The following is a 16985-nucleotide window of genomic DNA, read 5'->3' on the forward strand; positions in this document are numbered from 1 at the left end:
AGCAGTTCAGTTTCGGAAATTTAAATTATTTAGATCATGTCGTCGCCGGAGCCTGAGAGTGAGAGCACAATCAGGGCTAGCAGTCAGAGAACTGAGCTCTTTTTAGGTGCCATGGCAGAGAGGGCAGGCGACGTGATCGAGGAGGACGAGGAAGTCGAAGAGGACGAACATGGTCAAAGTGACCAGCGATCGAATGAACTGATGTTCGTGAAAATGAAAGCTGAAAAAGCGAATCGCAAGAGAAAGTTCACCAGGTGTCGCAGAGCCGTGATCGTGGCCTTGCGTGACGGAGTTGAAGAGGAAGCTGCGAGGTCGTTGTTTGGCGAATTAGAAATGATCGAGGATGCCCTGAACGGTGTGTTCATGGACGTACTCGAGTGGGCTGGCGGCATGAACGATGCGCTCGCAGTGGCTAAAGTGACCGATGAGATGGAGGAAGCGGAGAAAGAGATGAAGGAGGTCACAAGGCTGTATCAGGAGTTCCTAGAACACCAGCCAGCGTGGACGGCTGCACGGAACAGCCACCCAGACAGGCCAGCGTATCATCAGTATGCCCAGGCACCAGTGGAAGAGCCAGGAAGTCCACTGAGCGTGATATCGCTGGGCAGAAGTGAAGGCTCCCAGGATCGGGATGAGCCTGGTGATGGCGTGGCGCTGGTTCAGGAGAACCAGGCAAGAGTAGAAGACAGTGATGAAGTGGTTGTGACCACAAGTGTCTCCGGCAGTAGTAACAGAGAGGCAGAGCTTGGGGCTAGAACAAGGCCACCAATGGAAGCTGGGAGTAGGAGGTCAGAGCGTGAAAGAAGCCCTGCCTTGCCTGTACTACAGCCTGCTGTGCCAACACGGAGTGCTGTATGTGTGTCCAGTGCATATACTAGAGTGAGTGAGACCAAGGCCCCTCAACTTCAAGTCGCGAAGAGTCCAGGCCAGCAGGGCAGTAGTACTCAGGCTCCTGTGTCAGGACTACACCCTACATCATCTCTGCCATATCAGTCCGCCAACTATCTGTACACCCAGGCCAGTGGGCCGCCACAGGTAGCCTCAAGTCATCAGGCCATGGGCATTGGTGCCTTTTCAGCATTGCCAGGAGCAGGTGTGTCCGCCAGCCACCAGCGTGCTGTGTCTCAGCCTCCACCTGTCAAGCAGCCATCAGATGAAATTTTCAAGCAACTGAAGGCTATACAGATCCCAGTCTTCGGCGGCGATAAGCAGGCGTATGCCTCATGGAAGGCTGCTTTCATGGCGTGTGTTGGTAGCTCGTCTGCAAGGGCAGACTTGAAACTGCTGCACCTCCGGCAGTATTTGAGTGGAGATGCCTTGGCTTCCATCGAGAGCTTGGGATACACCCCGTCTGCGTATGAGGCCGCAATGAGGCGGTTAGACCGCAAGTTTGGAGGCGACCAACGACAGCTGTCGCTGCAGTACGAGCAAGTCGAGGCCTGCCCAATCATTCGTTCCGGCCGAGCAGGAGATCTCCAGAAGTTTGCAGATCTCCTCGACGTACTCGTGGTCAACCTCCTCGACTCCGGAAAAGGCAATGAGCTGGGTGATGGGCTGTTGTACCGGAAGCTCCTGGCCAAGTTGCCGGCTGGGATGTTAACCCAATTCAATCGATGGTGTCATCAGAAGCCCTGCCAGCCAGGAATTCAAGCACTACTGGAGTGGGTGACGTTGGAAGCGGAGTTTGCCGTTGGAGCGTCCGAAGCACTAGATGGAGTTGGTGCGAAGGACAAGCCTCCGGCACCCCGAAATGCTCCTCAACGATCCTACTTCGGGGGAAAGGCTTCGCAGAATGCAGGGTGGTCAAGGCCTGCGGGCTCAGCGGCTGGACGATCTTCATGTCGGCAATGTGGCGGACCTCACGGTGTCTGGCAGTGTAAAGCATTTCAGCAGCTTTCCGTCGCCAATCGCTGGAGACAGGCTAAACAGCATGGTCTGTGCTACCGCTGCCTTGGAGGCGATCACCAAGGTCACCACTGTCCACGAACCAGACCCTGCTCAGTGAGCGGCTGCAACAACAATCACCACTACTTGCTACACCGGGACTTGCTACACGAGGACAGCAGGAACCCCGATGCCGCACAGTCAAACAAGAAAAAATCGGGGAACACGGCAGCTGGAGGAATGACGGCGGACAAGTCCCAACTCAGTCCTGCCGAACAATTCTGCAACTATGGAGACAATGGTTCAGGTCAGGAGACAGGGGACCAGGTATTGCCTCCCGCCATCGACTGTTTAGTAACGCCGCCATACGCCGGTAAAGACCAAGAGCAGCGCACCCCACAGTCGTTCACCGAGGGGGAGACGGAGTCCACGAAGAGTGATTCCACCATGATGGTCCAAGGCCCGGGCAAGATAGCTCTGCGAACGGTCTCAGTCGTCTTGGAGAACGGCCACAAGTCAGTGCAAGTGAATGCGTTGCTGGACGACGGTAGCACAACGAGCTACCTCAACGGCAGCATTGCCAACCAGCTCGGCGTCAGCGGGGAGCTGAGGACATTCACGGTCCACACCTTGAATGGCAAGCAGACCTCATTCACAACCAGACCAGTAAGCTTCACCATTGGCAGCATGGATGGCAGTGTTCGGCAATCTATGACGGCGCTGACGGCTGATTCGGTCACCGGGAATCTTCGTCCGGTAGAGTGGGTCAAGGAAGCAGTCAAGTATCCTCATCTGAGAGAGATTCCGTTCGCAAGACTGGCGGAGCCCGCCAGGGTCGATCTGCTGATTGGGAGCGACTATGCTGAGCTGCTTGTGTCACAGCAGGAAGTGGTCGGCCCGCCTGGTCAACCAGTGGCGCGTCATACTCCACTGGGTTGGACCTGTGTTGGCAGAGTGACGGGAACCCACTCGAGTCAAAGGACGTTCCACAGCCAAGCGTTTCAGAGTGAGGAGAGAGCAACACCAACCGGCTTAGAGACCGCGCTACAGCAGTTCTGGCAAATTGACAGCTGCGGCACGGAGGAGAGCTTCAGTGAGCCCGGCCCGCGCTCGCTGGAGGAAGAGACAGCCCTAGACATCGTCAAACACTCGCTGAAGAAGGTGGACGGTCGGTACCAGGTGTCTCTGCCGTGGAACAATCGCAAGAGAGAATTATGCAACAACTTGGGTGCGGCTACGAAACGTCTAGGCCACACCGAGCGCAAGCTCCTGAAAGACCCATTCGTTGCCCAGGCTTATGGCCAAGTCTTCCAGGCCTACCAGAGGAACGGCTATATCCGTGAGCTCGCGAAGGAAGAGCTAGGTCAAGAGGTATGCTGGTACTTATCCCACTTTCCCATCGTCCGACCGCAGAAGACGACAACCAAGGTGCGGATCGTCTTTGACGCTGCAGCATCCTGTCATGGCCTCAGCCTCAACGACGCCATCTACCCTGGTCCGAAGCTCCAACGTGAGTTGTTCGATGTGTTGACCAGGTTTCGGCAAAAGCCTATAGCAGTGGGCTGTGACGTGACCGAAATGTATTTGCAGGTGTCGGTTGCGCCAGCAGACAGGAAGTACCTCAGATTCGTGTGGCGGGACCTGGATCCAGCCAAGCCTTTACGGCACTTTGAGTTCAACCGCCTGGTCTTTGGCGTCAATGCTGCACCATTCATCGCCCAGTATGTTGCTCAGCAGACAGCCCGGGAACATTTGGCGTCTCATCCCCTGGCAGCAGAAGCTATCCTCGCGTCCACCTACATGGATGACACGATGGACAGCACCAAAGATGTCGAACAAGGTCAGATTCTTCATCGGGAGCTAATGGATCTGTGGGGTGAGGCCAAGATGACGCCGCGCAAGTGGGTGTCCAACTCGCCCGAGCTCCTGAGGGTAATTCCAGCCGAGGCTCGCGCTACCCAGCTGGACTTATCCCAAGGAGAGCTACCATCCGTGAAGACGCTAGGAGTGTCATGGGACGGTCAGGCAGACTGCTTCTTCTTCAGCGTTCAACCGCCAGACCTCACCAACCAACGCATCACCAAGCGATTCCTCCTAGCAAAAGTCGCGTCCGTATTCGACCCGTTGGGGTTTCTGGCACCGTTCGTGACCCAAGCCAAGATCCTCATGCAAGAGAGTTGGGTAGCTGGTATTGACTGGGATGAACCGGTTCCAGATGGCATCGACACCAGCGCTCGCCAGTGGTTCAATGACCTGGCGAAGCTCAGTTTAGTTCGAGTACCAAGATGTCTCATCCCGGACGTGGCCAGTGGAGTGACGCTGCATGTTTTCTGTGATGCGTCGAGTGTGGCGTATGGTGCCGTGGTCTACAGCTCCACCGTGCAGTGTGGCTCTGAGGGAAACGTTCGTCTCGCTGGAGCCAAGAGCAGAGTGGCGCCGACAAGAACACAAAGTATCCCCCGGCTGGAATTGCTGGCGGCTGTGCTTGGCCTTCAGCTGGCCCGGAAGTTCAGTCAGATAACTACTTGAGTGAGTGAGGTACAGATGTGCGAGAGCAAGTTGGAGCGCGCTAGGACTCTCCATTGCCCACAAACTCCTTGCAGCTGTTGTCCAGATAGGCTAGCTGCGCGGTGTAGGCGCTGTCATTCGGCTGAGCATCCGCCAGTACCATGCGCCACATAGTCCTAACTGGAGTTGATTACAAGTGCTGTGTGTGTGTCTGACAATCTCTTGCTACGGGTACTGTTGACTGGTACTAGCATAGTTTCTGTCTGTTGGATAACAGGTTTGTTTCCTCCACAATGCAGCATGGTCGCTGAAACTACTTCAAAGTGTTTTCGACTTTGTTTTATCAGTATTGGATACTCCTGTGCAGCGCTAATTTTTTGGATATTGCCAGGCTTTTCGTTCTCAAGAGTCAAGATCACTCTTTTAGAATCAATTTCAAGTAGAGCTACGCAGTATCTAGCAGCAGCTTCATCCGGTAGTTTATGCATTTTCAACTCTTAACCCTTTATGGACGGATTACTAGCACAGTACGCACCAGAATTACAAAATGTCAGTACAATTTTCAACTTTACCATGTCAAAACTTTGGTGTCCTTCACTTGATTTTCACAATCAAGGGCTCATTGGAAAGCTCTTGACGAGAGCAACGCCAGGGTACCAATCTCCATTATCCAGCCGCCACAAATCAGGCGCGGTAACACAGCAAAGTCGTCTCCAAGCCTGATATGCAAGCAAATTCGTCCCATCAACGCCATTCCACTCTCCTTCATCGCAGAACGCTCAAATCTGTTTGAGACGATTCAAACTTCAGCCGGCTACGTCATTATCATGTGCTGAGTCGCTCAAAGAGCACACGAAAAGGGATTTCCCCCCAAAATGGCGAAATGATTGATCAAAAATTTGAATTTGCTGAGGTAAGAATACGGCGTGCGATATCTCTGGCGTCCGACATCGTAACTCTTCGGCGATTGTTGCATTGGACAGCTTGGAGTTTCCGCTACCACGTAGACCCTTCGATTGTGGAATTTGCTCAAGAAACAATGGAGTTACGAAGTTACGAAGTTTCGATCTTATTAGATCGAAACTCGTACAGTCCGTCCACAAAGGGTTAAGTTTCACGCCAAAGTCAGCTGACTGCTTGATTTTTTCCTATTCCATGATATCCTTTGATGATGTTTCTTCACAGGAATCCCATGCATCTTTTATTGCGTTCGTTAGATGTCTTGACCCAAGCAGATTTTTTTGTCATTTGAGTGCTGCTCGCAATCCGGATCACCGTAAAGGATCAGATCTGTATTATGTCCTGCTATCAAAAGTATTTCAGCAATGATATTTCAATAATTTCACATGGCAAGTCCACCTCAGACTTCAGCTGAATTGTACCGCTTGCATCCCTGAACCCAGGCTGTGGCAGTGTGTGCCAGTGATGCAGTCAGCAGCAGCAGTGCAGTACAAGGTTGCGTTGCACACTGTCATTGGTTGCCTTTGCAAGCGTGACCTGGTTTCCATGACGGTGAGCTATCATTGTTCAATGTATGACAACTGGCATCTCTTATAGAAGTGCTGTAGTGCTGGTGGTGAGAAGCAAGAAGGTGATGGTGAGCCTATCATTTAGTATCAAGTAAATCTAGTGTGTACATGATGCATGTGCATATGCAGAAAAGGTTCATGCGAAGCGCAATGAACTGTGTAAGAGAGGAACGCGAGCAGATTTGCCGAACCACACATCTGAAAGCCTACAGGCATGCAATGCTGGTCAGAGAAACACAGGCACGCCCATGAGCAAAATAATGCTGGGCACTGCACTGCCCGACCTTCATACTACAGTGTATACGGGTTAATTTTTACTAGCATACATGCGGCTAGCTGGAAATTGAAGAGGGCCTGCGGTTGGGCTAGTTATCCATTGGAAGTTGGTGGTTGTACTCTGGATCGCTCCACACATTGAGTAGAGGATCTCTACCGAACTGTTGTCTGTCCCTCCAGGAAATCGCGATTCCACGGATGCAACAAATTTCGCGATTTTGGCCCAAACCCGCGATTTCCCGCGTTTTTTGTTAATTTCTGCACTATATCTCACATTTTTCTGCACTTTTCACGCAGTTCTTTCCATGATCCTGTAGGTTATTTGCACAGTATGACTCCCGAGTAGATATACGATGCAACAAATTTCGTGATTTGGCCCAAATCCGCAATTTTCTGCAAATAATTCCGCGAATTCCTGGCAAGTTCTGCATCATTCCGCACTTTTCGTCGCATTTTTTGTTACTTTCTGCCGCAAGTTTTCAAGAGTTTTTTTCCGCAAATTCCCGCAGGGACAGGTTTGTACGATTCATTTCTGAACGAGCGTGGTGGTGTACATGTACATGTACTCTGAGTACCTGCATGCATCGGGAAAGTAGAGGTACAGACTCAGTATTGCTAACCCATGCCTATAGCTATACGTACAATACTGCATTCACGGTATTTCTGACGTCACCAACTAACTACTTGACAAATCCATGGCGCCGCCGGGCACCCTTATGACTAAGTAAAGTAAGTTACACAATCCTGAGGGTTGCCTGTGCGGACTAGTATTGGTGGTGCACATGCTAAACACACCCGTCACAAGACGTGTGCGCAAAAGCCATTCACAACGACAGTAACCACCACTGCACGATGGACAGACTTCACGCAACTCAGAAGATAGGGTTGGGAGAGAAATAGCAGGGGTCAAAATGACGCCTTGAACACAAGGCACCCCTCTCTCTCTCTATAACAATCATATAATAATAATAATAATCAACATGCCTGAAAGCTCACTACTACTCACGAGTACACAAAAAATGTACTAGAACTACAACATATCGGCAAATACACGGGAAAAGAAAGTTGCGGAAGTACACGGCGCATGTACACACTGAGGAGAAGAAAGCAGAAAGCAGAAGCTCCATTGTACGTCCGGGCATTAGCAGCCCGCAGACACATGGAGCAGCAGCAGCAACGTAGACTAAAACAGAGACAAGCCAAGTAACAGAGAATAGCATTCTACTAGGTTCGTCACCAAATAAGAAATCTGTGAAGCATGCACAAGCCAGGGCAATAAAACTCTAGACTTTCAGGATCATTAAGTTTATTTTGTATATCATTAAAAAAAACAAGCACTGCATAGTTTCATGAGGTTAGGTAGGTGTGCGGTGAATTTTGGCAAAGGTTCTGACCTTCACAGCCTCGTTTCGATAGATAAAAGAGGACAGTTTCGAGCTGGGAGCAGCAGACTGCGGAGTAATAATTGAATTGTTACACATGTGTTGTTAGTTGCTGCTATCGGTCAGCTGGAACAGGGAGACAGGTAGAGAGAGAATTTTTTTAACTCCATGTAAAATGTGTCACTGTACAACAATTCATACCTGAAACAGGTTTATCCGGATTTGAAAATGAGAATGGCAATTTGGCCCATGTAGAAGTAGATGAAATGCTTCGTTTCGTGCGTTACATAGGAGCCAAAATTTCTGCCAACAATGACGTGCCACGTTGGGTTGTACTTCTTGTCGAACTCCTTCTTGACGTAGGCGGCGATGTCCTTCTCAATGTTGAACTTTTCCATTGCTTGAGTGGCTACTTCCACAGCGTCCTGCTGCATGTCTTCCGACATGTCGGCATTCTTGATCACTGCTTTTCTGTCCGACATTGTGACCTGCACGCAGGCAAAGATAGAGACAAGGTTTAGAGACAGTGCCCATGCGCTCAACCTCCCGACATACTAACACAACTGCGTACTCAGTACTCAGCGAGTTGCCTGTCAATATAAGGACAAAAATGATTGTGAAGAAGCTGAATTTTCATCACTCTTACCAGTGGGTGTTCTTAGGCAGCCACGTATATAACGTTCAATCCTGGTCGGCTCACAGCCAGCAGTCGCGGAATGCTAATTCTTGGTCGAAATGAGCAACAGACTGAAGTACGAATAACAGCTCGTGAAGGATCAGGAGAACTAAAAATTGTTCCTCAGCCTTCCACCGTAAATTCCGTTTCCAAAATAATCGAAAATTCAACTGAATCCATGTGCATGTACAGCTTTGGCTCAACACCGCCACGGCGCTGTACAACAAAAATGACTAAGGTAAGTACGCGCTAACGCCATGTGCAGGAAGCAGTTTACGACCTTCGCCTACCGCCCGGGCCGTGCAGTCTATCGCGATATCGATGGATTTGGCGCGTGCGTTCCACGATCGCTTCCAAGGAAACACCCTCTCCCCGAAATGAACAATAACCATGACAACGTGTGGACAACCTTCACTTCGAAAATAATTCCAGACATGTCATGTCAACGGTTCAGTTCTGGGGCTTCATAATCACTGCAAGTGCAAAGCAGGGAGTAGTACAATACATGGTATCAAGAGTATCACTCTTGATGGCCCCTCTCTCTGTTTATTCTTTTTACCAGGCGTGGGCCATCCCCTGGACTATCGAAATGGGTGCCTTATTATTTTTCTGAGTGCAATAAAGAGCATACCAAGGCGCGTAGCGCCGAGACCTGCGCCCGCGGCCGTACGCACGAGGCCTTGGTGAAGGCGAAAAAGAAAAAAAATTGTACTACTCCCTGGTGCAAATTTGGCTACGAGGAGTACTTGAATAAGATGATCATGATGATAATGACCAAGAATTAGATGCAAGGCCACAAAAATGATGTGTACCTTTTGACATTGCACTTGTGACTGCCACCACACTCTACAGACTAGAGTACAGTCGGTCTACTCGATACCAAAAGACACAAGCATAGAGCAGCAACAACTAACATCACCCATAGCTATAATAAAATAATGATAACGGAGCAGATTCATACTCCACTTCGCATACTGAAACGCATCGCATGTGGCCTTACCTATCGTGACTGCGAAAGTTAAAACATTCCACGCTCTCCTACTTGTATACTGTGACGTGCAGTATAACGCCACTGGACAGCTGCCTCAACAAGAAAATTCGGACCTTACGCACTGTCGTGCTTTGCATCGGTGCAGTGCCGTGAAAAGAAGACTTTGTGTATGAACTGGCACGAGTGAAGCTGGGCCCGAATTTCTTAGGCAACAAGAGCACATATCATGAACACACCAACACCAACACAAGCACAGCTGCACGTTGGGATCAAGGAGCAAGGCAAATTCATTCAGGCCGCACACAATTTTATAGCTGGGAGCGAGCGAAAGCAAGGAGAGAGACCCCAACGGGCCAGCAGCAGCCATGACCCCGCAGAAAAACTAAGGCGGAGTGAACATATACATGTAGAGAGGTTGATAAATCGGGAGCAAGAAAAATAACGCAAATGACTTTGATAGAGGAAGTAACCGTGAAATATACTCCGCTCCATTCGAAACTTAGAAAGCACAGGGAGCAAAAGTAGAAAAGAAAAAAATAAATAATTAGATCAACGAGATCTGCCAAGCAGCAAGCGGAAAAAATAATTAATTAAAAGCAGCAGCAGCAGTAACAGCAGCACAGCGACAGCAGAACGCGCAGCGAACACAAGTAGGCCAAACAGCACAGCAATTCAAGTTAATCGTCGTCCTCATCACTGCTGTCAGAATCGGTGGACTTCTTTTCAGGCTCCGCCGGCTTCGGCGCCGGCAGGTGCAGTGTCTTCCAAGAGCCAGGCTCAGCCTTGAAAAGCTTGACTTCGACTTTCGTGCCTAGGAACGTGACCTTGCTCGAATCAGGCTTGATGACCTGCAACAAAAGACCGAACAAGAACCACTATGAAATAGAGGTTGCGACTTCGGCGATGATTTTGTTTAGGAATGGCTTTCTTGCAGGTTTGCCGAGTCGAAGGTTCGATGGACTTCTCGTGTTCTCTGGATGGCAGTCGTGAGTCAGTCAAGTGTCAAGTCGTCGGCAGAATAGCGCGAGCTCCAGTGTGGGAGCAAACCCATTCCTAAAGAACCACTATGCATCAATTAATCTGAATCACACCACATGATCAGATGTGACATCTCTGAAAATTATCCCCAACACCAAGTTCGTACACCGAAATTTCAATTGTAATCATCTTCAATTTCCAACCTTTCGCTATCTCTTGGGGAGTAACAACCTCAACAACTAGCCTGAAGTTAGAGTGACACGGCTGGAGAGCTCCTACTAAGACCCACTATTCTGTGCATGAAGAGTGGTCACTAACGTAGTTACAGGATTTCCCCGTAACTCAGAACACACGTACTTAGGGGGCGTTCGTTTTTGATCTACAGGTTTGGGAAGAAACTACTTCTTTCGGTAGAGGTGTTCGTTTTTTGAAAAAAAATTCTACTCAAAAGGGTAGATTCTACTTTCCTCTACCGGCTCTACCGGGAAAAAGTTGGTAGAATCCGGTAGAAGTTGGTAGAGCTACGGGATTTCCAGCAAGATCAAGGATTTGTACACAACTCCATAAAAAAAAGAAACATTTCACGTACACATCGTGTAAACTACTAGATCTGGTAGAACAGCGTTCGTACACTTGCCTCTACCATCTACCTCTATCGGTAGAGTGACTCTACTCTACTCTACCAGGTAGCTAAAAACGAACGCAGCCTTACTGAAGGCAAGTGAACATATTTTATGCCAATCAATTTTTGGGGCCTTTTTCGTTGACATGCCAGTTTTTGTGACTGTAGACGGGCCAGAAAGGTACCCGGTAGATGGACCGACGTGCTCGGATTAAGGATGTCCGGATCTGGGCAGTTTTACTGTACACCTATCTGTACTGTGTACATCACTACATGTGCTTGAGAAACATAACAGCTCAGGAGTAGGCCCTTCCACCTTATGTTTTGCATTTTTTTTGCATTTTTGGGGAAAAAAGCATTCTCGTTCGACGTCGAGCATTTTCTTGAATTTTAGGCCTAAAAAACGCATTTACAGTCTGCATCGGCTATAGCGTACCCTTTTGATTTCTGTGATTTTATCACTATAACCGATGCATCACTATATGCGATACGATCGATTTTTTCTCTTTTTTTTCTTTTTTCGATCGACACATGAAAGGCAAGGAAATACTTCCAGCATGGCGTTTTGACAAATGAGCATCATGCATAGTTGACAGTGCCTGCATTTCCATAAAAAAATTCTGTTATGTACATGTACATGTATCACTATAAAAATAAGCAACGTGAAGAAAGTAAAAAAATAGGGCCTTTGATATTATTGCTACATGTATATTGCTACATGTATTGTATAGTTATCACTATAGCCGATAATAATAATTATAGTGTGTTATGCATGTTTTGATTCTTTGTTGCCATCATGATATCCGATATATCATTACATCCGATAATATTGGTTATGGTGATATTTTTACTGGATAAAATACGTTTTGCTTTTGATATTTCGTACCAATATCACTGCAGCCGATATATTCTTATATCCGGTCACTCTATAGCCGATACAGACTGTACTCAGGAGCACTTACATCAAAGAGGGGCACAGTCAGGCTGAATTGGCTTTTGCCGCCGCCGAAAAGAATGTCGGCGAAAAGCTGCAAAGCACACGCATGTAAGCACAAGCAGAGACACCAACAGCATTGGCATACTGAAGAAGTATGGGAGCAAATTCGCCATGGCTACCCCTACAAAGCCTTACATGAAGAGGATAGACTGAGATAGATAGATACTTCGAAGTAGATGGATAGATGGATAGAAGGTGCTGACAAAGGGACAGAAAGCACCGACAGAGGCCAGCAATGGGACGTACGATGCGCATTGTGCAGTAATACAAAGATGATACTGTCTACAGGAACGAACACTAGCAATTTCATGACGAAAACATATGTTAGCCGCTAATACTACAAATCGGAATGCATCTGTCACAACTCGCAAGTATGGGCTTCAGAAGCAAGAAACGACTAACTAGCGGCAAACATATCGCAGGTGGTAATGCCATCGGTGTGTGTACCAGTGCCCCACACCTGCTCAGTTGTATATCCACAGGTCACAGTTCGCAGTGGATGACTACAACCGACAACTAACCACTCACTTCATCGGACATGTACACAGTATGCAGTGGCATTTAGTCCCATTTACACGATGACATCACGGGGCTCACCCTCGCGAGCACATGATTCTGATACGCTAAATGCCAACATCGCGTATAAGAGATGTCGGCAGTAACAGAAAGTTCATAAACACCTAGTTTATAACAGATACCAGGGGCACAAGCAAGTGTAAGACAAAGCTAGAGTGGCTGAGTGAGGGCAGAACTGCATACCGTACTAGCACTTGGCAGTACTTACAACAGTTTCATTGGCCTCCACGGTGCAGTGATCGGGTACTGGTAACTTAGAGTAGATACTGATCACCACCGTATTGCCCACCTGATGCCAGTCATACCTACAAACACACACACACACACACACACACACACACACACACACACACACACACACACACACACACACACACACACACACACACACACACACACACACACACACACACACACACAAACACACAGACACACACACACACACACACACATGAGGTAGACGATCAGAGCTGCTACCATCCTGACTTCTATGCAAACATGACTGGTGCTACCGATATAGCCAGGGAGTAGTACAACACCATAACATGGCCATAACCATAACATGATATTATACTACCACCCGGCTGTAGCCATACGGGGGAGGGGAGCAGCAAGTGCAAAAGATTCCGAGAACGAAGAGCACACAAACCAGTATGTGTACCTGTGCATAGGGGAGATACTGCTGTCACAGGTTGTGCTAATGTAGTGCTACTGTGCATTTGCAGATCTTCGTTTACATGACTTAGACACGATGTGCATTCTGCTTTCCCGTTGCACACTCTGCTTTTACACACTGCACTTGCTGGAAGAAAGAGTGAAGCCTGATGGCAATAACAGCCATACTGCTCACTTCAAAGTTTAGAATGATCCGCACACAAAGCATAGCTTCACATGCCCATTCAACCAGCACCGATGTGTGCAACTTGGATCAGTGCTTCATAAGATCAGGAATGACACTACCACACCAGAAAAGAGAGAACATGATCGGCACCATGGTAAAGCAGCTCCAACTTACCGACATTTGACCTCCTCCACACAGTTCTCATCCTATAACAAGACACACAAGCACGCAACAGTAGAACCATAACCTGTCACAGTCACTGACCACACCAATGAACAATACAAGCAAAGCCCGGGCTTTCTCAGCGTTGTGCGAGTACCATATGCCATTAATCTCACTAGCACGTGCACTGGTATACTGGCCAGTGCGAGCCAGCAGTAACGATGCAAGCAACAAAATAATACCCAGTACAGAGAGAAAAACTGAGAGAAAGACAGAGAGAAAGAGAGAGAGAAAGAGAGAGAGAGAGAGAGAGAGAGAGAGAGAGAGAGAGAGAGAGAGAGAGAAGAGAAAAGAGAGAGAGGAACTGTAGCATGAAATTGAATACTCACCCGTGGACGAGGCCAGTCATGGTCACCTGTCTTGCAGCCTTCTTGTTTCATGAACTGCTCAAAGTCGCTAGTTCTTCTTGTACAGCATGTCCAGAACTTGAGCCTACAAGATGACAATGAAAGGATTAACACAGATGACATGACACCATCACACACAGTTGGAAGGCTACGAAACAGTCATTCATTGGGAGCTTGCGCAATAGTACCACAGTGGGAACTTCAAGTTTTTTCCGAGTACGACAAAATGGGATTCGGCAGTTAGGCATGCACGCGGCCGGCCAGCGTAGAACATGTTGAAACAATTTTGAGGTGGATGCTTGAGCAACCAAAGCACCCCCCCCCCCCCCTCCCGGCCTCTTGGGGGGGGGGGGGGGGTCTCCTGGCCCTTTGCGGCCCATAGTAGGGATATCAGCGAACGCACTGCGCAGCCCATCTGCGCAGGTCAGCCTGGCCCATCGATGCATCTACGCGCGGCCGGCAAGAAAACTCATGAACACTTTCATTTTTTTGCAAAATAAATCGTGCGAAGAAGATGCACGGAATGGCTGAAAACTAGGCTGAGGAATAGTAGCATCCAGAGACTCTCAAACAAATTCATGGTCCATCGCTTCTGGCAATGGCAGCGAAGATATCAGGGAGCTGATTGCAGCAACTCTCTACCAAGCGCGATGCTGGTTACTCACCAGGGCAGGGCGCTTCCATCGCGCAAGAAATGGCCGCGAGCGAGAAATGGAAGTCCGATTTTGGAACGATCCAACCAGGGAAATTCCTTGAAAATTGGCCTGAACACCTCTCATACTGGTGTTTCACGATGTGCAAACTTTCAGAGAAATCGACCGGGGAGAACGTGGTGAGTTCGTGGGTCCTCGAGTATCGCGTATGATTTGAATGGTCGCGGGGGCAGAAGAACAGTGATTTTACGACTCTCAGCGGTGCAAACAGACCGCGGCCATGTTTTCTCTGTCGGCCGCGATCACGTTCAAAAAATCGATGACGCAATGCATGCGCAGAGGCCTGCGCAGTGCGTTCGCTGACATCGCTACCCATAGTACAGATATATCCGTACCAGTGTACAGTGCATACTTTTTCAAAGCGCAACCTGGCGTAACTCGGCCGTCCCTTGACTAAATTGGACAATCGAAAAGTCTATCGGCATTAGAATTGTCTCAGCTATTGGCTCGAAAAACCCCGAAGGCGATTCGAGGTCGGAGAGCGGAGTTATGAGACTTGAAATAAATTCACTCAGCAGAGTCAACTCGGGCGCATGCATTTTGAACTCGTTTTGGAGGTTTCCCCTGACTCGCGGCCCACAGAGCCACAGATAGTTCACGTCATCGCAAAGGCAAGTTTCTCAGCTCTCATGTAAAAAAATCTGAGCGATCTGCGATACATTTTGTTGAAATGGCAGAGAATTCGAGTTGTGCGCTCGCAATGCTGGCTTTGGAGTGCCGAATCGCGCTGCGGCACTGGTTCTGTGGATTCAATGATGGCTTGCTGGCTATCGCTGTGTTCCTCTGGCCAAGAGCTTTTCAGAAAGCCCAAGATCACCAAAATCGGCCAAAGGACACCAAAGTCACGATCAGATAAGTAACTGGGCTCGCGTATGCAGTGCATTCCTTGAAATAATTGTGGGCCCTAAGGGGTTAAAGCACTCCTGCTAATACTGTAAAGTACCGCCAGAGGGCCCCACCATCTTGTCCTTTCGTGGTTGTATTGCGGAGGTGGTCTCCTGTCTGTAGGTCATACAACACGAACTTTGTACACATATCGCACGTTCTGCAGACAATCCGCACCTCCGAGCGGACACTAGCTCCACACAAATATCTGCCGTGAACTGTAGTACACTAAGGTTCTCACACCGTGCAAACTTCACTGCACCCTGCCATACGATTCTCCTTTCCCTGGCTGTAAAATCAAGGTGGGGTGATCTTGCGAGACGGGGCGCTCTCGTGGTACTTTACGGTACATGTATTGACGGTGCATGTATTGACGGTACATGTATTGACGGTACATGTATTGACGGTACATGTATTGACGGTGCAATTCACTTGTAGTTCTAGTCTAGATTAAAAATATTGTAATGCTCAGCCAGAAACATTGCAGACACAATCCTGATCAACCATGCATTACACTCGGATCGTGAACCATGAACAAGGTACATACATTATACAACAGTGCAAGCACCTACCCCTCATGAAATATGGCCTCTCCTGGGTGATAGCGACAGAGCTCTGACAAGGATTCAATGCCTTGGTAGGTCTGCACATCACAAGAAACCAGGAAAGGAAGTGAATGGCTTTAGAGGCAAGCACAAAGATGAAACACAGAAGACAATTGATTGAGAGAAAGTGCAGCAGACAGTACAGGAATATATATAATTATAAGAGCGGTCAAAGTTCATTCGGGTAAACACCAAGTTTGAATTGGTATACAGTCGACTGCACATATAACAAACAAACAAAAAACAAAAAAACTCACATCTAGCGAAATTCAAGATATCAAACCATTGTCCATGTCCCTGTTTGAACCCATATAAAAAAATTAACCCTTCGTAACGAACAGTTTTCGTTTACAACAAGGCAGTGAACAAGCCATATCTTGTACTAGGGTCGCATGTAAACCAAGAGCACTCGTACAGTCATGGGCCACGTGCCAGCTTGTATCTTGTGAGTGCATTTCTGTTATAAAGAACTTCGGCTATAGAGAACTAATTCTCCTGCACGATGGTGTTCGTTATATCAGGCGTCAACTGTAGATGCTAGCAAACAAGCGGACAATTTAATACTTCGTTCGCGGTGACAGTTTGTTGAATAAGTGTTCAATTTACTTCACAAGATTCCACTGGCCATCAACTACAACACCTCAAATCCAAGTACGGAGAGTAATAAGCATGATAATTTTCTGGGCGAGTGGTCTGCTCCAAATTCTTAGCTGCGTTATTTTCTTGAGTCTTTTTATTATTGCCGGTAGGTTGATGGCACAACAGTTACTAGTACCTTGCCACACGCATGATGTTTGCATTTCACACCAATCTCTATCACTGTGTTCTCTGTGAATAACACAAGTAAAAACAGAAAAAAGAAAGAAAAATACACCACCATTAGAAAGAGACTAGGCGCAACGAGCACCAACACGGGGAAACCCCTAACATTGTCGACTGACTGCTAGCATCAC

The 16985-nt window shown here is 48.2% G+C and overlaps 3 protein-coding genes across 4 annotated transcripts in view; 1 reads left to right on the top strand and 2 right to left on the bottom strand.

Annotated features, from left to right (window-relative positions):
* The first annotated feature begins 36 nt into the window (after nucleotides 1-36).
* Nucleotides 37-4413, top strand: LOC135813529 (uncharacterized). Its single transcript, XM_065326621.1, has one exon. It carries the CDS (start codon nucleotides 37-39, stop codon nucleotides 4411-4413), a length of 4377 nt encoding a protein of 1458 aa, XP_065182693.1.
* A 2664-nt stretch (nucleotides 4414-7077) lies between these two features.
* On the bottom strand, nucleotides 7078-8466 carry LOC135815846 (dynein light chain 2, cytoplasmic). The gene is made up of 2 exons (XM_065329190.1): nucleotides 8226-8466; nucleotides 7078-8067 (listed from the first exon to the last, which is right to left on the bottom strand). The coding sequence occupies exon 2, from the start codon at nucleotides 8059-8061 to the stop codon at nucleotides 7792-7794; it is 270 nt and encodes an 89-aa protein (XP_065185262.1). The 5' UTR covers nucleotides 8062-8067; nucleotides 8226-8466; the 3' UTR covers nucleotides 7078-7791.
* A 1049-nt stretch (nucleotides 8467-9515) lies between these two features.
* Nucleotides 9516-16985, bottom strand: part of LOC135815847 (cysteine and histidine-rich domain-containing protein 1-like) — a 13428-nt gene continuing 5958 nt past the window's right edge. For both annotated transcript variants that reach the window (XM_065329191.1, XM_065329192.1), the window contains 7 exons: nucleotides 16808-16860; nucleotides 16000-16070; nucleotides 13812-13914; nucleotides 13435-13466; nucleotides 12628-12724; nucleotides 11809-11874; nucleotides 9516-10094 (listed from right to left, as the gene is read on the bottom strand). In XM_065329191.1, the coding sequence (XP_065185263.1) occupies nucleotides 9924-10094; nucleotides 11809-11874; nucleotides 12628-12724; nucleotides 13435-13466; nucleotides 13812-13914; nucleotides 16000-16070; nucleotides 16808-16860 (593 nt within the window). In that variant the 3' untranslated portion in view covers nucleotides 9516-9923. The remainder of the gene's footprint in view (nucleotides 10095-11808; nucleotides 11875-12627; nucleotides 12725-13434; nucleotides 13467-13811; nucleotides 13915-15999; nucleotides 16071-16807; nucleotides 16861-16985) is intronic.

Source organism: Sycon ciliatum, chromosome 4, assembly GCF_964019385.1.
Source record: "Sycon ciliatum chromosome 4, ocSycCili1.1, whole genome shotgun sequence".
Classification (NCBI taxonomy): domain Eukaryota; kingdom Metazoa; phylum Porifera; class Calcarea; order Leucosolenida; family Sycettidae; genus Sycon; species Sycon ciliatum.